The 23,533-nt window shown below is 44.2% G+C and overlaps 1 protein-coding gene across 5 annotated transcripts in view; it reads left to right on the top strand.

Annotated features, from left to right (window-relative positions):
• ZNF423 (zinc finger protein 423) overlaps positions 1-23,533 on the top strand; it is a 291,743-nt gene that overhangs the window by 262,474 nt on the left and 5,736 nt on the right. For all 5 annotated transcript variants that reach the window (XM_077288235.1, XM_077288238.1, XM_077288239.1 and 2 more), the window contains one exon: positions 3,605-3,720. In XM_077288235.1, coding sequence (XP_077144350.1) covers positions 3,605-3,720 — 116 coding nt within the window. The remainder of the gene's footprint in view (positions 1-3,604; positions 3,721-23,533) is intronic.

The following is a 23,533-nucleotide window of genomic DNA, read 5'->3' on the forward strand; positions in this document are numbered from 1 at the left end:
AAGCAGGTTATGTTAAATACTTCACAACTTTTTTATGTTTTTTTTTTCAATTTTTCAGATCTTTATGCAGTGGCGTATCTAGGGGGGGGGGGAGGGGGGTCAGCCGGGGCATGTGCCCCGGGCGCAGCTGGCAGGGGGGCGCAGTCGGGCCACCTTATGTGGCGGTCCGCAGTGTCTCCCCTGGCAGCTGCATTCTGCCGCCCCCCGGACTGGGAGTCAGCTGTTCTCTGTGCCGACTGTCAAGCTGACAGCCGGCACAGAGAAGCTGCAGAGCGCCGGCTCCCAGTATTCAATTGTACTCATATCTTAGACACGAGCACAACTGAAGATCTGACTGCAGGGCAGCGTCTAAACTGGAGTTGATTTCTTGAGTGGGAGGAGTCGATTGCAGGAAGCTGCTGGTGGAGAAGAGAAGCCGGAAATGAGGAGCTGCAGCATGGAGCCGAGCGAAGAGAGGACCAAGGGGCTGCAGCATGGAGCCATGTGAGGAGAGGAGCTGCACCATGGTGGACCCAGGGTACAAGGGAATGAGGACGCAGAACTCGGTGTGAGGCTCTCAGGATGTAATTTGGAAAGGGGCTTATGAGACGTTGTGTGGGGAATGGGGAGATGATGAGGAGCTGTGTGGGGAATGGGGGATGATGAGGGGCTGTGTGGGGAATAGGGGAATGATGAGGAGCTGTGTGGGGAATAGGGGAATGATGAGGAGCTGTGTGGGGAATGGGGGCTGATGAGACGCTGTGTGGGGAATAGGGAAATGATGAGGAGCTGTGTGGGGGATGATGAGACACTGTGTGGGGAATGGGGGCTGATGAGACACTGTGTGGGGAATGGGGGGATGATGAGACGCTGTGGGGAATGGGGGCTGATGAGACGCTGTGTGGGGAATGGGGGCTGATGAGATGCTGTGTGGGGAATGGGGGGCTGATGAGACACTGTGTGGGGAATGGGGGGATGAGGAGACGCTGTGTGGGGAATGGGGGCTGATGAGACGCTGTGTGGGGAATAGGGGAATGATGATACGCTGTGTGGGGAATGGGGGCTGATGAGACACTGGGGAATGGGGGGCTGATGAGACGCTGTGTGGGGAATGGGGGCTGATGAGACGCTGTGTGGGGAATGGGGGCTGATGAGACGCTGTGTGGGGAATGAGGGATGATGAGACGCTGTGTGGGGAATGGGGGGATGATGAGATGCTGTGTGGGGAATGGGGGGAATGATGAGGAGCTGTGTGGGGAATGGGGGGATTTATTGTGTGGGGAGATTTGGAGAAGAGATGGGGGATTTAAGGACACAAAATGAAGAGCAAAGGGAGATGGGGGGCATATATAAGGAAACAGTACAGGGGAATGGGTTGGCATGTATGAGGAAACAGTATTGGGGAATGAGGGCATGTATAAGGAAACATGTATGCGGGTGACTGCAGACTTCTGAATTCTCACAGTGCGCACTGCACGCTGTCAGGATTCTCTCGTGCTGGCGATTTACATACATGCGGTCACATGCTGACTAGACATGTGTGGCCTCACTCAATGAAAATGAACTGAGCGAGGTCAAACACATCTAGTTGGAATGTGGTCAGAAGTATACAAATCACATACTTGTGCTGACATGACTGTCCACAGGCAAGGGAGAATCCTAAAAATGTGCAGCACATTAGTTGTGAGAATTCAGAAGCTGCGATGTCAGGATTCAGCTCTGCAGGTTCCAGTAGTCGTCACATGGACACGTCACTCATATGCGATTTTCATATGTATGGTCCTGTGACACCGAGCTTCTCTTCTGCTTCTCTGCTTTTCACTGAACATTGAGAGCATTAGGGAGTGGAACTCGTGGGTACATGACTAAGTGTGCAAATCGCAAATGAATTCTTGCCCCGGGTGCCAGAAACCCTAGATACACCTCTGCTTTATGTTTAAGAAATGTTGCAAATTTTTACAGTGGCCTCTAAGCCTAATACTAGACTAAAGTGGTCTGTACAGAATAGGATGCCTTTCTGTCATTCTCTGCGGGGTGACGATTCTAATTGTGGGGAGCGCCAAGTCACTGCAGGGAGACGTATCGGCCATGTAATACTCCCCTGGGAATTTACACATGCAAATAACCTCTGCAGAGAGGGAGCGGACAGGAACTGTAATGCTACTTATTGGAAGTAGGAGAATTGCATGGCTTATAAGTCTCCTTGTGCTGTTGTTGGTGGCTTTCAATAAGGAGAAACTTTACCCCTTAAACACATTATCAGAGGCCTCTCACCCAGCCAAATCAGAACTCATGCGTTGCTCTAATGAAGGGCAAGCACCCGAAGCAGGTGTCTGCAAATGGAATTTTTGTTTTTCTCTTCTTAAACTCAAACATGTGGCAGAGCCCTTTAATGGGTCAATTTTGACTTTTAGGATTACTGCCTTTAATAGGTGGCACTAAGGGACTTTGCCACATGACTTAGTGTGAGAAGCCAAGCCAGAAGCTCCATTTGCAGACACAAGTTTTGGTATGTGTGCCCCTCAACCGTGCAAAGCCGGGGTACTGATTTGGCTGGGTGAGAAGCCTCTGATGGGGTCTAAGTGGTACATTTTCTTCTTGTATAGCGTGCCAAGTTGGTGTAAGCAGACTTGTAGGCAATGCAATTTTTCCTACTTGGTGGAAGAAGAAAGGAACTCAATGAAGGAGCTACAGTATTTGCGTCATTCTGATTACAGGCGATATGATAATGATGGGTAACACCACTTTATACAGTAGATAACGCAGAATCCATTATTCATAATAATTGATGGTCACCTCTCACCCCCTCTCTCTTCCTTCACAATGACCTTTCCCAGATCAGAGCATTCCTAGAAAAAACTCTACTGTATGGCTGCTGGCAGGAAGTAGAATTCTAGTATTAGGTTTAATGGTTAGTGTAAAATTTGGGATTTTTTTTAAATGGACAGTTACATGGTAAAAGTATCATTTTTTTTCAAACATTTAACATAAAACATTAGATAATTTCCTGGTGACACTTTCCCTTTAAATACCTTGTGGTGGCGTATCACCGGAGTCTTTAACAAACTCCAAATGCATGGTGTGAAAACAAATGTCATCTACAAGTTTTTTCCTCTCTGATATGATTCTTTGTATATTATATTTCCCAGGTCTGTAAGTTTCCCTATGCCAACTTGGAAAAAAATTTACCCCTTAAATATTTTTTTTATGTCTTTATTTCCTTCCTCTCCAGCTGTTCCTGTGGTCCCAGTCAGTCTCTGTTTTAAACCCCTGCTTCTAATCATGTACAGTTTACCTATATGACCACTGTAGCCAATCTCTCGCCTCTGTGGCCATGTTTGTTTGTTTTTATTTTTGTTTTACAGCTTTTTCTAGCTTTACAAAAAAAAAAAATGTATACTGAGAAACCCTTAATGAGTATGTACACTTTTTTTCTATAAATATCGACAGAACGGCAGGGGATGCCATAACAAATAGAAATTTTCCGATTTTACTCATGTTTTGAAGCTCCCGATCGTTGCGGTACTTTCTGCCCTTTCTTTGACCAGTCAAGGTCCAGCAGCCAGTATATGTTGTGATATTCCCAGTATGGAAGGCAATGTCTGATTTTACTTCTTATCTCTAGTTTTTGTACAGGCAAATAAACTGCAGCAACACATATTTGCGGTCCATGGGCAAGAGGATAAAATCTACGACTGCTCCCAGTGCCCGCAGAAGTTCTTCTTCCAGACGGAGCTTCAGGTAAACTTTCCTGATGATTACACCATGATCGTGGGTCTTCTCCACATAAAATCCTCTCATTATTACAAAATGTTTGACAAAGACGGAAATAAATCTGCACCTTGGTGCGAGCACGGACTGCGGCATTTAATAACTCCGTGTAGGAGTGAATGAAGATGATGCAAAGGCTTCAGAACAGAGAAAACGGGCTACTAGGAATAATTAGTGTGTGTTTTCTTTAAAGGATGTAATATAGGGCTTTCTTTATAGGATTTTCTTTATAGGACCAAGTATAGGACTTTTTTATTGGACCAAGTATAGGACTTTCTTTACAGCGCTTTCTTTATAGGACCATGTATGTGGCTTTCTAAATATTACCAAGTATAGGACTTTCTTTACAGAACGTTCCTTATTGAACTATATATAGAGCTTTCTTTATAGGACCATGTATATGGCTTTCTAAATAGGACCAAGTATAGGACTTTATTTCTGTATAGGACCAAACATAGGAGTTTATTTCTGTATAGGACCAAATATAGGACTTTATGTATAGGACCAAATATTGGACTTCATTTCTTTATAGGACCAAGTATAGGACCTTCTATATAGTATAGGGTTTCAATCTCTATAAGACCAAGTATAGGAATTTTTCTGTATAGAAGATTCCTTCTAAATAGGACCAAGTATAGAACTTTATTTCTGTATAGGACCAAGTAAAGGACTTTCTTTCGTTGTGGGACCAAGTATAGGACCATGGTCTGCAGTTTCCAGGCCAAGCATTATCCAGTTTTCTTTTTTTGGATGCATTAGGTTCATAATCCAAGATCTAATTGTATCAATATACATTATTCTTCCACAAAATCTTCATAGTAATCTGTTGTAATCAGAGCTATATAGGTACCAGATTTGGTGGCACGATCAGTCACTTAGGCTCCAGATGTTGTCCCTAAGCTTTATTTCCCCTGGCACTCTTTAAAGCTCCGCATGTGATCCCATCATGGCCGGTCTTTGGATCTCTACTGAGTACACCCCAACACTTTCCTTTGACTCTTTCATGATGGCTTTACCCTGCAATCAGGAGACCACTGGAGCCCGCACTCAAGCTGAGGGACAGGGTTGGGGGGTACCCAACACGGGGAGCCGGGCTCCCTTCCCATGAATTCCCCACCTCCTGGCCACTTGCACCAGGCAGTTCAAAACTTAGATTTTTCTGTCGTGAAACCACCATAACTATTCAGATAGGTATTTCTAAACAGAGTCTGTCAGCACAAAATGACTGTTCAAACAAAGCTTGGTGCTCGCTCGTCATGGCTGAGCCATCCAGGATACTTTCCCCACCTACTTGTTTTGCATCCACTTCCTTGATTGACATCTCTGGCTTTATAGATTACAGAGGAGGGCAGAGATGAATGGAAAACCGGTAAGGAACAAGTGTGAAGCTTTTGCAACGGGTTAATTAGGTGAGCATAACATCCCTTGCCCCCCACAAAAAAGGGAAGTGTCTGCAAAAAAAGTAGGAAACCCCTTTGGCACAGGAGGTATTTCCCTGAGGAAGGCACGTTCGGGGTCGAAACACGCAGTCTCTTGTTTGAAAAAAACCAGCTTGCACTTGTTACATTCTGTATTTTACATTTCTTCCAGTGCCGACGACAAACACGTAGTACACCTGCGAATCTTGGGGTGTTTCCTTTCTTCATGGTCAATTATGCCATGGGAAATATTTTGTTGTCTGACATAATGAATCCTTCTTTCCTATGATATCTGCCTATGGTAGAGTCAGGAGACCCTGTTCCACACGAGTAGGTCTTCTGACAGAGGTTCTAGTGTGTATGACTACGGGTATGAGTCCGCCATGACATAGGTATCCTGTGTACCGTCCTACAAAGAAGAGGAAGTGTACTACGTTGTATAATGGTGGCATTGCCTCATGTGTCCATGTCGCACACGTCCTAGTAGACGCCCACCAGGAGAATGCCTTACCGGTTCTGTTTGTTAAAAGTAATGTGTTATTGAGGCCGAGTGACGGCTTCACTTCTACGGCACGTAATGTTCCCCCGGGGTCTGTTAATGCCGATTTGTTTTTCAGCTGACATCTGTACAGCAGGTTCCTTTCTAGAATGAGATCAAGTCTGGGTAAATCATCTGTACATCAGCCCAATACAGGGATGGCGCGTCAATCGGTCACAAAGCAAAAAGTGTCTCCGTTCACCTCACATGCTACTCCTCTTATTTGGTGTTAATCCATATGAGTGAGCCCTGTGTTAGCGATTCTCTTAGGAGATTAGGCACTCTGCTGTATTCACTCGTCTGGAAGCGGCTTTCAGCATCCAGCCCTTCTTCCCCTCACTAGACATCCATGTTCTTGCAATAATAGCTAATACAAGCCCATTAATTATTTTGCCGTGCACCGTAGATATGGCACGCGGTTTGGCCCAGTGACCTTTTTTAAAGGATTTATTTAGCTGCACAGGCAGGAACATAATGTAAGATATGTACTCTCATAGCACCATTATGTTTGTCTTTAAAAACTTGCACATTTGAATGCCTGTAGTATAGCCCATATGCCAGCACACAGGGGGCCACAAAGATAGGGGGACAACATCTAATACAATAATGTCCCAAATGATTCCGAAATTATCACTATCTCACCACCTATCTTGTCCAACCTGGTACAAATGATCCCGAAATTATCACCATCTTGCCACCTATCTTGTTCAACCCGGTTCAAATGATCCCAAAATTATCACTATCTTGCCACCTATCTTGTGCAACCCCGTATAAATGATCCCGAAATTATCACTATCTCGCCACCTATCTTGTCCAACGTGGTACAAATAATCTCAAAATTATCGCTATCTCACCACCCATCTTGTCCAACACAGTACAAATGATCCTGGAATTATCACTATCTCGCCACCTATCTTGTCCACCCGGTAACGAGCCTTGTTATTAGGGCTATTACCTAATCAAGATGCCCAAGTACAGACTGCTGTTTCTGGGTACTTGCCTTTCATTAATGCAGAGCAGGGTTTTTGACTAATTGAAGGAGATTAAATTGATAAAAGAAAAGATGAAATAGCGATTAGAAATTATCAGGAATGCCAAAAATGTTGATGGAGGTGCCCATTTTATGCACCATGTCACTGCCAATCTTTTTCACAACATAGAGGCATCTCCCTACGTTACCACGTAAGTTAGATTTTTTAGTAAATGGTGGTACAAGTGAAGAATCCCCAAATTATACATGGAAGAATGAGTATAAATGAATCACTAAAAGGAAAGGAAAGTTTAAGGATAAAATATCTATTTTTGGCCCCTTATGCTAGATAAGAGATGCAACTGTAAAGGGGTGATTACATTGCAAGGTAATTGCCAACGGGCATTATTAAAAACAGGCTGCCGATCACCTGATGGTAAAATGATGTTTTGTGCACAAAATAAATCCTCATTCTTTGAAGCACATTGTCCTGTGTAAACGTGTCCACTTTCTTAAGGCCCCGTCACACATAGCGATTTACCAACGATCACGACCAGCGATACGACCTGGCCGTGATCGTTGGTAAGTCGCTGTGTGGTCGCTGGGGAGCTGTCACACAGACAGCTCTCTCCAGCGACCAACGATCAGGGGAACGACTTCGGCATCTTTGAAACTGTCTTCAACGATGCCGAAGTCCCCCTGCAGCACCCGGGTAACCAGGGTAAACATCGGGTTACTAAGCGCAGGGCCGCGTTTAGTAACCCGATGTTTACCCTGGTTACCAAAAAAAACAAACAGTACATACTCACCATCTGATGTCCGTCAGGTCCCTTGCCGTCCGCTTCCTGCTCTGACTGACTGCCGGCCGTACAGTGAGAGCAGAGCCAATGAAGGAGCCAATGAAGGAGCGTGGGCAGAGTGATGACATAGGGGTTAGGGCGTGCACGCCTATCATAATTTTATCGCTTGTGCGCAGTAGCGATTTGGAATGTGTAAAACAAAATTTTCTGTGCTGGGACGGAGGGGGGGAGAGATATATATATATATATATATATATATATATATATATATATATATATATATATATATATATATATATATATATATATATATATATATATATATATATATATATACACATACATATATATATATGTTCCGGCCGATCCTCGACTTTGCGCAGTAATCGGCCGATTTCGCCCGACTCGACTTTTCCAACAGTCGGATTTCGTGAAACATGACTCGACCCTAAAAAAGTCAAGGTCGCTCAACCCTAATAATTTCCTGTTGCTTCAGACTGGATTTCAGATTTCCATTTGATTTTTATTCTTGAACCTCATCTGTTCATATTTCCTCACTCTACCAATCAGATTCTTCTTTTCATATGTATAGAGGGGGTCAAACGCGAGCCCCATTTTCTCAAAAAATAATAACTTTGCTAGGAATAGGATTTTAAAGACCAATTTTTTATTAACCTCTGAATCCATCCATTCGTGTATGAGATCGAGGAAGGCACCACAGTAATAATTGTTTGCAATGGCAAAGAAAGTTTGCTTTTCGTTACTTTAAAGGGAACCTGATAATGGGAAATTTGAGCCCTAACCTAAGGTATGTTTGTAAAGGCCCTTTAATTTAAATGCATACCTATTTGCTTGTTACCTGCATAACCTTCTTGTAGCATATAGTCTGGAAATTGTAGAGAAATCAATCTGTGACAGTTTAGTCACAAGTGCAGTGGGCGGACACTGCACTTCCAGCTCTCATTCCTGTCTCCTGATTTCACCATCTTCCTTCTGCTTTCAGTCTTTGACAGATCATTGACCTCTCTTCACCTGCCCGAGTTTCTGGGAAGGCGGCGAATCATTGCCTTGAGTCGTCTCGTCAGATGGGGCAGCGCACATGAAGTGAGCTCCTGATGATGTTGCAGAAACCTGCCTAACAACCTGTGCATGCGTGCCCCTTCTGATGAGACTAACCCAGGTGATGATTTGGCACTTGCAGAGAATCACTACCTGGGGTCGTCTCTTCTCAGTTGGCAGCACATGCGCCGATTGATGAGCAAGCTCTCCAGCAATCTGCGCATGCGCTTCCCCTCAGGCCTGTGGAGTCGGTAAGCAGGTTTGGCTCCTGGAGAGAATCATTGCCAGGAGTCGTCTCTTCTGAGTTGGCAGCGCATGCGCAGATTGAGGGGCAAGCTCTCTCTAGCAATCTGCGCATGCGCTGCCCCTTTTGATGAGACTACCCTGGGCAATGATTTCGCCCCTGCAGAGAATGCCTACCTGGAATCGTCTTTTTTTCTCAGTTGGCAGCGCATGCACAGGCAAGCTCTCCTCAGCAATCTGTTCATGCGCTGCCCCTTTTGATCAGACTACCCCGGGCAATGATTTGGCACTTGCAGAGAATCACTACCTGGGGTCGTCTCTTCTCAGTTGGCAGCACATGCGCCGATTGATGAGCAAGCTCTCCAGCAATCTGCGCATGCGCTTCCCCTCAGGCCTGTGGAGTCGGTAAGCAGGTTTGGCTCCTGGAGAGAATCACTGCCAGGAGTCGTCTCTTCTGAGTTGGCAGCGCATGCGCAGATTGAGGGGCAAGCTCTCTCTAGCAATCTGCGCATGCGCTGCCCCTTTTGATGAGACTACCCTGGGCAATGATTTCGCCCCTGCAGAGAATGCCTACCTGGAGTCGTCTTTTTTTTCTCAGTTGATAGCGCATGCACAGGCAAGCTCTCCTCAGCAATCTGCGCATGCGCTGCCCCTTTTGATGAGACTACCCAAGGCGATGATTTCGCCCCTGCAGAGAATACCTGGAGTCGTCTTTTTTTCTCAGTTGGCAGCGCATACACAGGCAAGCTCTCCTCAGCAATCTGTTCATGCGCTGCCCCTTTTGATGAGACTACCCTGGGCAATGATTTCGCCCCTGCAGAGAATACCTACCTGGAGTTGTCTTTTTTTCTCAGTTGGCAGCGCCTGCACAGGCAGGCTCTCCTCAGCAATCTGTTCATGCGTTGCCCCTTTTGATGAGACTACCCCGGGCGATGATTTGGCTCCTGGAGAGAATCACTGTCAGGAGTAATCTCTAATGAGTTGGCAGCGCATGCGCTGCTCCTTTTGATGAGATGACCCCTGCATAGAATCTCTGCCAAGGGAAAAGAGAAGCATAACCTTTCAGTGAAAGATTAAAGGTCGGCAGCTGGCAGGGAAATAAGTAGACGGGCATGAGAGCTGGAAGTGCGGTGTCCGCCCACTGCCCTTGCGATACTTCAGAGCTGGATTGCTGTACAATTTCTATACTAAATACTACAAGAAAGGTATGAATGTAATAAGCATTAAAGGGCCTTTACACACTTGGCTTTAGATAGGGGTCTAATTTCCTGATGACCGGTCCCCTTTAAATACTTTAATGGTACTTATGTAATATTTGTTTTTTTTGGGGGGGTGTCATCAGAAACTGACCTACTGTTTAAACCGGGTTTTGGTGTACCATGCATCTTTTAAAAATTTGGGCAATGTTTTTTTCTATCACTATCTTTACTAGAAATCAAAATTGGTATCTTGCAATTTTCACAGTGGCCATTGGGGCTTTTTTTTAATATTTCCTGTCCCTTCAGGAAGAGTTTTCAGCAGTCTCATTAATATCAGAGGCAGGGTTACCAAGACCGGTAATAACTAGAGATGGGAAAATGGGTTTGCAGGACTATGATCACTGAATACACAGGGTGACGCACATAGGACAGCGTCATAGCCCAGCTAATCAAAAGAAGAGCTAGGAATGCCGGGAGGTAAGGAGAATTGCATGCCTTCTGTTCAGTGGCCACAGATTACTTACCTGCCTGATAGATTGGGGTCCTGTGAATCGATTCTTCCATTACTAATGACACCTCTATATACAGGTGATAAAATAGAATTCACCAATTGCTAAAGGTGATTGGTGGATCCTGCTCGCCCTGCGTTTGCATACGCTCATTAGATGCATGTCTGCCCATTGTGGCTAATGTACATGCGCATTTCCTGAAACAACAGGAAGTAGGACTATAGAACGGCCCCAGTGGCCGGTGTGGAAATTGCATGATTATTATCTTTAATCAAGATTGTGATAGGAGAAAAAATGAATTGCAAATTAAAAAACAATACGTTTAGTAGAAAAATCGGATACAACAAATAGGTCTTTTTTTACTCCCTTTGAGTCATAGTATTCATCACTTCTGAGAACATTTTCTGTAATATGAAACCTCGGGAAAAACAAACTGAAGTAGTTAGTTTTGTGCTGGTTTGGAGCCAGTGAAATCCTGTCACCGCTTCTATTTTCAACTTGGTAAATACTATAAACCAGTGTCCTGATTATAGTCTTAATGGCCAACTGTTTTACCCAATTAGCATTCTTAATTACACGGTTGCTAATTTCATAAGAGCTACACATAGCAATTCTGTGCAAATATCAGCTTTCAGTGAGCTGGAAATTCAGATTTCTAATTGTCAGTATGCCGCTTATATCTCAGCATAATATGGCCAGAATATGACAATGAGCTGGAAGTGTCGGGGTCTTACAACTCACTCTTTTTATTTCTGGTTTTTAAGTTAAGTTTGACCTTGGAAGTGACAATTCTAGAAATAATGAGTGTAACAGTCTGACTTTCCTTGTCACGTAGGGTAACTACCCTTCATTTTCTCCATACAGATGTTTTTAGGGGATTTCTGGTTACATTTTCAGGCAACTTCGTGTAGAACAACTTTCTAAATAATTGGTAATTATTTAGACTACCGCTGCACCTAAACTTTGTGGGGGTCCCCATGACCATGAAAACATGAGGTCCCAGAGTTCCCTGTGTGAATTGAGCACTACTGAGCATGTGCGACCACTGCTCCATTGACTGTCTATAGGAGTGGTGGTAGCACATACTTCCTACCTCTCCATTCACACGCTGGACTTTGGGGTCGCTAGTGATTATGCATTTATCATCTATTTTGGGGATAGGTGAGAAACTTTGTATATGGGACAACCCCTTTATTAAGAAAGTGGCTTAAGGGTAAGGAATATAAAATGAAAACCATAATTCCACTTACCTGTTGATGACAAGTTTCTGTTCCGATCTAGCATATACCGTAATTTACCACTGTAACCATACGCTGGCGCCAGCAGAGACGCTTACATGTACGGCACTTGACCGTGCAGGTTATGGACATGACTTCAATGTTAACCGCGGGATACCACTTAAAAGGGTAATGTAACGTTTGGAATTTATCACCTATACGAAGGATAAGAGATACAGTTACATCCATATATATTTGGACAGAGACAACATTGTTCTAATTTTGGTTATAGACATTACCACAATGAATTTTAAACAAAACAATTCAGATGCAGTTGAAGTTCAGACTTTCAGCTTTCATTTGAGGATATCCACATTAGAATTGGATGAAGGGTTTAGGAGTTTCAGCTCCTTAACATGTGCCACCCTGTTTTTAAAGGGCCACTGTCACCCCCTCCAGCCGTTATAAACTAAAAGAGCCACCTTGTGCAGCAGTAATGCTGCATTCTAACAAGGTGGCTCTCTTAGTTTTTGCTTCTGTTATTCCCTCAATAAAGCGTTTTATAATTTTCCCTAAATACCTGTCTTTGTACCTGGAGGCAGGTCTGAAGCCTCCTCTGTGAAGCGCCCAACTGCCGTCACTCATCTCTTCTGGGGCGATGGTCGCCGCCCCCTGCGCGCTGTTCTTCTTAAATCCGGCGCATGCGCTGTGCGTGCCTGCCTGACGGCCAATGAACATTGCGCCTGCCCCCCAGGCAGGCACGCACAGCGCAGGCGCCGGATTTAAGAAGAACAGCGCGCAGGGGGCGGCGACCATCGCCCCAGAAGAGATGAGTGACGGCAGTTGGGCGCTTCACAGAGGAGGCTTCAGACCTTCCTCCAGGTACAAAGACAGGTATTTAGGGAAAATTATAAAACGCTTTATTGAGGGAATAACAGAAGCAAAAACTAAAAGAGCCACCTTGTTAGAATGCAGCATTACTGCTGCACAAGGTGGCTCTTTTAGTTTATAACGGCTGGAGGGGGTGACAGTGGCCCTTTAAAGGGACCAAAAGTAATTGGACAGATTCAATAATTTTAAATAAAATGTTCATTTCTAGTACTTGGTTGAAAACTCTTTGTTGGCAATGACTGCCTGAAGTCTTGAACTCATGGACATCACCAGACACTGTGTTTCCTCCCTTTTGATGCTCTGCCAGGCCTTCACTGTGGTGGTTTTCAGTTGCTGTTTGTTTGTGGGCCTTTTTGCCTGAAGTTTAGTCTTTAACAAGTGAAATGTATGCTCAATAGGGTTGAGATCAGGTGACTGACTTGGCCATTCAAGAATATTCCACTCCTTTGCTTTAATAAACTCCTGGGTTGCTTTGGCTTCATGTTTTGGGTCATTGTCCATCTGTAGTATGAATCAACGACCAATCAGTTTGGCTGCATTTGGCTGGATCTGGGCACACAGAATATTCTTCCAGAACTGTGCTGGCTTTTTTAGATGTTTTTTAGCAAAGTCCAGTCTAGCCTTTTTATTCTTGATGCTTATGAGTAGCTTGCACCGTGCAGTGAACCCTCTGTATTTACTTTCATGCAGTCTTCTCTTTATGGTAGATTTGGATATTGATACACCGACCTCCTGGAGAGTGTTGTTCACTTGGTTGGCTGTTGTGAAGGGGTTTCTCTTCACCATGGACATTATTCTGCGATCATCCACCACTGTTGTCTTCCGTGGGCGCCCAGGTCTTTTTGCATTGATGAGTTCACCAGTGCTTTCTTTCTTTCTCAGGATGTACCAAACTGTAGATTTTGCCACTCCTAATATTGTAGCAATTTCTCGGATGGTTTTTTCTGTTTTCGCAGCTTAAGCTTCGTGCACACTTTGCGGTTTTTGCTGCGGATCCGCAGCGGATTTGACGCTGCGGATCCGCAGCAGTTTTCCATGCAGGGTACAGTACAATGTTACCCTATGGAAAACAAAAACCGCTGTGCCCACGATGCGGAAAATTCATTGCGGAACCGCTGCGGGAAAAAAGAAGGAGCATGTCACTTTTTTCTGCGGATTCCGCAGCGGTTTTCAACATGCACAAATAGGAAAGTGCAGTTGAAAACCCGCAGAAGAATCCGCAGAAGAAACCGCATGAAAATCCGCAGTGAAAAACCGCTGCGGATTTTCATGCGGTTTCTTCTGCGGGTATTCAACTGCACTTTCCTATTGGTGCATGTTGAAAACCGCTGCGGAATCCGCAGAAAGAAGTGACATGCTCCTTCTTTTTTTCCGCAGCGGTTCCGCAATGAATTTTCCGCATCGTGGGCACAGCGGTTTTTGTTTTCCATAGGGTAACATTGTACTGTACCCTGCATGGAAAACTGCTGCGGATCTGCAGCGTCAAATCCGCTGCGGATCCGCAGCAAAAACCGCAAAGTGTGCACGAAGCCTTAGGATGGCTTGTTTCAGCTGCATGGAGAGCTCCTTTGACCGCATGTTTACTTCACAGCAAAACCTTCCAAATGCAAGCACCACACCTCAAATCAACTCCAGGCCTTTTATCTGCTTAATTGAGAATGACATAACGAAGGGATTGCCCACACCTGTCCATGCCTTGGAGTCAGTTGTTCAATTACTTTTGGTCCCTTTAAAAACAGGGTGGCACATGTTAAGGAGCTGAAACTCCTAAACCCTTCATCCAATTTTAATGTGGATACCCTCAAATGAAAGTCTGAACTTCAACTGCATTTGAATTGTTTTGTTTAAAATTCTTTGTGGTAATGTCTATAACCAAAATGAGAAAAATGTTGTGTCTGTCCAAATATATATGGACGTAACTGTATCTTCCCAGTCACTGGGGGTCTGCCCACTTGGATCCCCATCAGTGCGCGGATCTGCGCCCCTTGTGAATGGAGTGGTGGCTGTTCCATTTATTCTTGTTGGAACCGTCAGAGATTGGCAAGCATTGCACTCAGCCGGTCTTTGGCACTTCAATAAGAATGAATGGAGTGGCAGCAGTCCGTATAACCACAGCTCCATTCCCAAGGGCCTGGTTCTTGAAATGAGTGTGGATTCCAGAGGTCAGGATATTATACTCTATCCTATAGATGGCACCTTGCTTACAAACTTGAGAATATCCCTTTAAATGGAATCTGTCAGTAGGATCAACCCACTTAAGCCGTATATATGGGCATGTAGGTCATAGAACGTTGAGTAAAATGATGCCTTGATATCTGTAATCCGATGTTTTATTCCAAATAAATCCACCTTTTTCCTAATATGTAAATGAGCTGTTAAGATCTATGGGCGGACATAGATCTCACTGAGAATCTGCCTCCAGAGCTTATTTTAAATGACAGGAGGTGTTACCAGTGTGAGACATGTAGATCAAAAGAGCAGACTGTCAGCCATTACTTTCATTTACAATAATCTTTGGAGACAGATTCTCTGGGAGATCTAGGTCCGGCCCATAGATCTTAACAGCTCATTTAAGTAAAACGTGGATTTCTCTGGAATAAAACATTAGATCTCAGCTATCAAGGTGTCATTTTACTCCACTTTCTATGACCTATGGGCCCATATAGACGGCTTAGGAGGGTCGAGCCTACTGCCAGATTCCCTTTAAATGGCATGATATCTTCACTTTAGGAATTTGGTTGACTTGACTTTAGGACTTTGATTGAATATCGTATTTTTCACCACACCTGGTCTATAGATTCGGTTGCTGCTATAATGATTGATTGGCTTTAGATTTGGATCCTGGGCCCCAAGTAATATATATATTTCTAGTCGTTGGCAAAAGCATTTTTCTGTTTTGGAAAAGAAGAACTGTGCCGCTTTCCCTCCTGCAATCCTGTGCTTATTTGATTTCTCTTGGAATAAAGCTCGGCTGCTTATCCAGACATAACAATATATATCTGAGTGTTTTTACAAGGAATGTCTAGATCATTAAATATAATACGTCTCAGCTGCAGTTTTGATCAGTGAAGCATGCACACAATACATCACAGCAAATTAGGTTTGTCTCCGGAACGTATTCTTTTACCGTTCTCCGGCTCTTTGGAACTGCTGAAACTTATAATTAGCACAGACACCATTTGGGGGGAGAGTATGGAGCGGATTGTCCGGTAGGAATGTTCTCCGTACCTGCCCAATGTGTTCTGGAACGCCGGAGCTGTATCCGCACATGGATCCCTGGTCACATCAATTATTTATTGTTCTTAGTTGAGGTTCTTGTCTGCAGTAAAGGAGATGTAGCCTTCAACGTTTTATTCCGCCTGTGCTACAGATGTTGCTCATGCACTAAAAAAAAAAGCCTCTTGCTCGCTCGCACTGTTTGCAGTATTGACTTTTTGTCCTGACAAACAAGCGCAAATATCTTTCATTTAGCGAAAACAGATTTGCCATCAGAGAGTCAGATTATGCGATCAGCCAGATACGATGGAGCACGATCCTCCATAGAAGCGTCTACCTGCAGGACATAAAAGAATAGATATATTTAAAAAAAAAAAAAATTTGTTGCTTAAATCTGAGAACAGGAGGACCCTATAAAAATTTGTCTGTCATACACTCTGGCCCATGTCTGAGAGTTTGGCCAGTTTTAGTCATTTTTGTATGAAGGCCTTAAAAGAGTTGTCCACTACTTTTATATTGATAAACCCTCCTTAAGAAAGGTCATCAATATCAGGTCGTTGTTGGTGCGACACCGGTCAGCTGTTTCTGGTGCCAGGGGGCAAGTACAGCACATTTTTGCTTATTTTAATGAATTGGCGTGGATCTGCAGTATCCCACTATGGCCTGTGTACAGTTGACGGAGCTGTGTTTTGGAAACAGGTGATCACCTGGGGGCGCCAAGTGTTGGAACGCCACCGATCTGATAGTGATGGCCTATCCCAATGAATAGGTGATCCATGGAAAAGTAGTGGACAGCCCCCTTTTAAGTCAAGTGATTTGTCAAAGTTGATATAATTTGTGCTCCAGTGATCAGGGGGTAGGTTTGCCACCATCCACTTGTAACACTAAAGGGTATGACTCGCAAATCACATTTATGACCCATCCACTAGATAGGTGATAAATGTGGGGTCATTGGGCATCCCATTGATGGGATCCTAAGCAATCATACAAATGAGGCACACCGGCCGACTTCTCATGAAGGAATGGTCGCACGTTTGCACTTCCATTTCATTCAATGACTTTGGGGCCAAAGGAGATGGCCGATCCCAGTTCTCATGGTTGGTGGAAGCTTTTATGGATCATGATGATGTATCATGTGGGTAGGTAATAAATGTTTGTTAGCCAACCCCAGCTTAATTCCATAAACCCGCGAATTGCAGTCCAAAAGTCCACATTTTTGTTCACACAATGTATGAATTAACAAACAGTTGGCGACTTGGTCTACATTGTGCTGAGATCTAAACTAGAGCAATAGCGTGTATTCCTTCTAGTAGGCAGTAAGGAGATAATGCCACCTTTTATAGGTCCTTACATCTTCTACATCTGCTATAACGAGACCAATGCCTCTACAACATTGCCATTGTTTTTTGAATTGATAAACAAATTTACCTGGAAGATGCATGAAGTAGAGTGCAAGAATTAGACCTGTATGTAGATCAGCTTGTATCTACAGTGTAACCTAATCTGAAAACCTTTTTCAGATGATCGCCCCTATTCTAGATCAAATTTTCTGTACCAATTGTTTATTGGTCCTCTTCTCCACCATATCTGTGTTATATGGTTCCTGTCATATACTGGAAAGTGCATCTTCTACGCCACAATCCGATTGGCTCTGACCCATCCTCTATCGGACAGTGCATCTTCTAAGCCACAATCCGATTGGTACTGCCTCGTCCTGTATCGAACAGTGCATCTTCTAAGCCACAATCCGATTCGCACTGACCCTTCCTTTTCGGACAGTGCATCTTCTAAGCCACAATCCGATTGGCACTGACCCTTCCTCTTTCGGACAATGCATCTTCTAAGCCACAATCCGATTCGCACTGACATGTCCTCTATCGGACCATGCATCTTCTATGCCACAGTCCAATTGGCTCTGCCCCGTCCTCTATCGGACCGTCCATCTTCTACGCCACAATCCGATTGGTACTGCCTCGTCCTCTATCAGACAGTGCATCTTCTACGCCACAATCCGTTTGGCACTGACCCATCCTCTGTCAGACAGTGCATCTTCTACGCCACAATCCGTTTGGCACTGACCCATCCTCTATCAGACAGTGCATCTTCTACGCCACAATCCATTTGGCACTGACCCATCCTCTATCAGACAGTGCATCTTCTACGCCACAATCCGTTTGGCACTAACCCATCCTCTATCAGACAGTGCATCTTCTACACCACAGTCCGATTGGCACTGACCCATCCTCTATCGGACAGTGCATCTTCTACGCCACAATCCATTTGGCACTGACCCATCCTCTATCAGACAGTGCATCTTCTACGCCACAGTCCGATTGGCACTGACCCATCCTCTATCCGACAGTGCATCTTCTACGCCACAATCCATTTGGCACTGACCCATCCTCTATCAGACAGTGCATCTTCTACGCCACAATCCATTTGGCACTGACCCATCCTCTATCAGACAGTGCATCTTCTACGCCACAGTCCGATTGGCACTGACCCATCCTCTATCGGACAGTGCATCTTCTACGCCACAATCCGTTTGGCACTGACCCATCCTCTATCGGACAGTGCATCTTCTACGCCACAATCCGTTTGGCACTGACCTGTCCTCTATCGAACCATGCATCTTCTACGCCACAGTCCGATTGGCTTTGACCCGTCCTCTATCGGACTGTGCATCTTTTACGCCACAATCCATTTGGTACTGACCTGTCCTGTATCAGACAGTGCATCTTCTATGCCACAGTCCGATTGGCTCTGACCCGTCCTCTATCGGACCGTGCATCTTCTACACCACAGTCCGATTGGCACTGACCCATCCTCTATCGGACAGTGCATCTTCTACGCCACAATCCATTTGGCACTGACCCATCCTCTATCAGACAGTGCATCTTCTACGCCACAATCCATTTGGCACTGACCCATCCTCTATCAGACAGTGCATCTTCTACGCCACAGTCCGATTGGCACTGACCCATCCTCTATCCGACAGTGCATCTTCTACGCCACAATCCATTTGGCACTGACCCATCCTCTATCAGACAGTGCATCTTCTACGCCACAATCCATTTGGCACTGACCCATCCTCTATCAGACAGTGCATCTTCTACGCCACAGTCCGATTGGCACTGACCCATCCTCTATCGGACAGTGCATCTTCTACGCCACAATCCGTTTGGCACTGACCCATCCTCTATCGGACAGTGCATCTTCTACGCCACAATCCGTTTGGCACTGACCTGTCCTCTATCGAACCATGCATCTTCTACGCCACAGTCCGATTGGCTTTGACCCGTCCTCTATCGGACTGTGCATCTTCTACGCCACAATCCATTTGGTACTGACCTGTCCTGTATCAGACAGTGCATCTTCTATGCCACAGTCCGATTGGCTCTGACCCGTCCTCTATCGGACCGTGCATCTTCTACGCCACAGTCTGATTGGCTTTTACCTGACCACTATCGGAAAATAGAAAGGGGACTATGATTGGGACTTCACTGCGAAGCATAAGGGTTCCCAAAGACTAGAGTCGTGATCAGGTGCACGGAGGTCCGACGGAATGCAGTTGCGCAGAGAATGGGAGCAGAGGGTAAACAGGAAACAGCTTCAAGTACTCTATTTGATATCAAAGGATTAGAGAGAAACATGGTCAGGAACAATGGAAGAACAATTAATTTCAAAAGCAACAATAAAAGCAAACGGAGTCGGGAAGGAAATACCTTGATCACCAGGCAATGAATGCAAGATCTATGTTTAAATAGCCGATGGGGTCATCAGCAACTCAGATCCAGAAACGATTAACCATTGCTGTGCTGAAATGAAGGGCAAAAGAACAGAACTACTAGAGGTGACAATTTTCCTCAACTTGAAGAGAAGCCCTGATGGCTGCGAGGACACACAATTCTCGAGTGCTGGCGATATTTCCACATTGTGGTCCTGATGCCTGAAAGCCGCTGTGGTTTTCCTCTATAGCAGTTGCATTATATTAGTGATTAAGACGCTTATGTAACATGTTCTTTCTGTAGATAAAAAAAAAGTAAAAAAATCTTGGGAGTAAAATTGCGGGAAGTTGATATTGACATCAATTCGTAAAACTCGATCCCCCGGCAATCACACTGCACCGTTCTTCCTTTGTTGGGTGCGCTCGGCGTCAAGTCATACCTTGTTTTCTGATTTTCTCAGTTCTTTCTGTGTCAGCCCTCTCTTGAGACTTTTTGCATTGAAAGCACTGTGGTGAGGAACATTTCCCAAGGCAGCTGAAGACGCTTCCAGTGGCTTTCGAAAATCTAACGTACGGTTTTTCTTGTTAAATGTTATATTTGCTCGGCAGTCCTATAAAGTAAGCAGCTCGTCAGCCAAGTGAAATCATTCAACGTCGCCCTTATCGGAGAAGTTTTTTTATTTGAGTAGAAAACAAAGGGTAGACTTCTGTATTCCCAGCCTGGAGCATGGACTTCTGCCAGAAATTTGCGTAAATTTTCACATACGATATTTTTATTTATTTGACAAACATTACCGATCAAATACAAAACGGCGATGATGCATTGAAGGAGGGGGGAAGTTTTAACGTTTTCTACTTTGTTTTCTTGCATTAGGACAATAGCTGTACCCCAGCAATGCAGCAGAACGGTTAAATCTATTAGGTGCTGTATGTTTCCTGTAATGCCCTCTGACATGCTTAGCCGCAGTTTACTGAATTAATTCAGGCTTAACTGCAATTTGGTTGCATTTGCTTGGAAGGCAGGATGACATCGAAATGATGTTGTTACATTAGCATAATGCTAGGAAGACTTATTACCGCCGTTGTCCCTACATTAAATATTTAGTAGACGCATTTACATTCCAATTGAAGGCACTGACCAGAAAAGCCGCCGGCCGCGGACATGGGTCTTCATTAAGAATAAAGGTAAAACAGTATTGTATTGGGCAGCCATTTGGAGAAATATTTATTATTGCTATTATCTTTATTTTATTCTTGTTGTTTAGTCTCTAATTTCGGCTTTTTGCAGCAGTTTTCATGTTCTATATAAATAAGGAAAAAAAAAATACGCAAAAAAAACCCATTTTACAAATCTCCTGTTTAACCGAAATCTCCATTCTAAGGGGCTTATTCACACTTTACACGGACACTTTATAGCTTATAATATTTTTCTCCTGTCCGTTTTCCCTGCTGACGATACTTGCACATTTCATGCCGCCGTCACAGATGTTTTGCAGCAATTTAGGGTGTATTTAGGCTAGCCTACCCACAGGGTTAATCGACTGCCAATTGGATACATAATAGACAACTGGTGGTCGTACAATAGCCTGTTCTTACAGGTCGACCACACTGCTAATCATTTCAGAACAATCTATAGACTGTCACTGTCTTTGGTAGCACATGTTGATGTGCTGCCGAGTGATGATTTTTGAGTAAGCTAAAAAAACAAAACAATTTCAGCCAGTGAATAAGCAATCATCGTTCGCCGTATGATTGGAAGCCTCTTTTACATGGGCCACTTATCTGAACGCTTGTTCCTGATATTCAGCCAGCGTAAATGCATCGGTACCCTACTTTTCCTATTGACACGTGCTTAGGAAAGCCAGGGGAAAGAGCTAATCTCTCCTTTGGAGACGGCTGTCTAAAAGTGTTCTGCCACTTTCAGGGACAGATGGATGTGTAATGGTTGGTCAAGAAATAGAGTATTTCTCCAGTCACTTTCTCTGAAAATTCTCTTGCAGTTGAAAGGGCCAGTTTTCAATAATAATCATCTCTTTAAAGAGGTCAATCCAAGCGTAACGAGAGCGCACTATGCATAGACAGAATTTACCAATCAGTTGTGGGGGCGTGGTTGTGGAATTACTAGTCCTCTGCCAATCAGTGGTGGGGGCGTGGTTGCGGAATGACTAGTCCTCTGCCAATCAGTGGTGGGGGCGTGGTTGCGGAATGACTAGTCCTCTAGTGATGATCTCCAGCTGATTCTGTAGTTTTCATAAAATCACTGTAAGTGACACATCACTGGAATTGGGGTTCCTTTATCTACATGATGCAGCTCTCGAATCAGGTGGCCTGATGGCGGATTCCCGTGTAATTTCATTGACTATCATTCAGCTAGTAGTGTTCTTCTGTTGTTCCTTATTATATCTTCCATGAATCGGTGCCTCACGTGACGGCGGCAGTGGCCTCCAGGTCACCATTACACTGGTTATTATGGAGCATAAAGCCTTTACCTTGTCGTCGAGAGGAGGAAACTGTTGAGCGGCAGTAACATGAATGAGGACATAGATGCGTAATCATCCAGACAGGGCGTCTCACTGTGTATTTAATGCATTTCTGAACACAGCAGGGATTATTTACTGATACTTCACGCCTGTGTTACCCCTTTTTTCCAGTTGAACGTGACGGAATGTATTCTCTGATCTGGCTTACCCCCGACGCGTTGATGTGACGATGTTCCGATTAATACATATCTCTTTATTGTTTTCTGTAAAACGCCCTGAAATGTCAGAAAGGCCATATATTATTATAGGATTGTGTCATAGACTCTTGTTTAAATTGCTCAAATCTGTGTCGCATGTATATTTTAAATTTTTCTTTTTTTTTTTTTACTTTTTTGGTAATTTTTTTTTTGTTCTCATATTGTGATCTTTATTAAAAGTACTAATTAGAAATCTTGCAATTTTCACACGGGTACAAGGCTATTCTAGACATTTCCTGTTGTTTCAGGAAATGCACATGTACATTAGCAGCAATAGACTGACTCTATCTTATGTATTGAGGTGTCTAATAAGCGGGTGAAAAGGTCATCCTGGAAGGGGAGGATCATGATCAGATGTGACATTGCCTGCTGTGAGTGGTGGATCCTGTGTTATCAGCTGTGTATAGGCGTTTTACTTGTCATTGTAATCCTGCCTCTGCTGATAATGAGCCTGCTGAAAATGTTTCCTGAAAGGACTGGTAATATGGATCTAAAATAGCCCCAGTCGTCCTCTTGAATGGCGGCCCACCAATGAGGACGTAACAGTCACGTTAGGGTGGGATGAAGGAGCAAACTGGTCAGAGTGAGCAATTCTTCAATAAAAACTTATGCAAGTGCTGAAAGTTTGTGCAACATTGATTTGGTGACTCTTAAAGAGCTCTCTTTAATCTACCCAAAAGCAAAAGGAATTCTGTTCAGAAACTAAGTAAATTTGCTAAGAGAAGTGACTTTACCCTCCCACACAGAGTCTGTTATGTGCGGTAATTGTTCAGCGTCCATAAAGCTGATCTATCCAGCTTATTTAGTGCTGTTGCTAGGCTTCTACATTTTAAAGCATGAGATACAAGATTATATCAGTTGCTAGATATATGGCTAGTCTCTCTGCAGACTCCATTTCTTGCAGTTTGCACATGTCCGTGTACACATTGTATCTTCTCTCTGGACTTCATTTTTAATTGCCATTTGTAAACTGTGACTTGGTTTGGATGAGCGTGCATGTGTATAGGGGATTAATCCTGGATGAGCATACATGTGTATAGGGGATTAATCCTGGATGAGCATGCATGTGTATAGGGGACTAATCCTGGATGAGCATGCATGTGTAGAGGGGACTAATCCTGGATGAGCGTGCATGTGTAGAGGGGACTAATCTTGGATGAGCGTGCATGAGTATAGGGGATTAATCCTGGATGAGTGTGCATGTGTATAGGCGACTAATCCTGGATGAGCGTGCATGTGTATAGGCGACTAATCCTGGA

The sequence above is a fragment of the Ranitomeya variabilis genome, chromosome 2 (assembly GCF_051348905.1).
Source record: "Ranitomeya variabilis isolate aRanVar5 chromosome 2, aRanVar5.hap1, whole genome shotgun sequence".
Lineage (NCBI taxonomy): Eukaryota > Metazoa > Chordata > Amphibia > Anura > Dendrobatidae > Ranitomeya > Ranitomeya variabilis.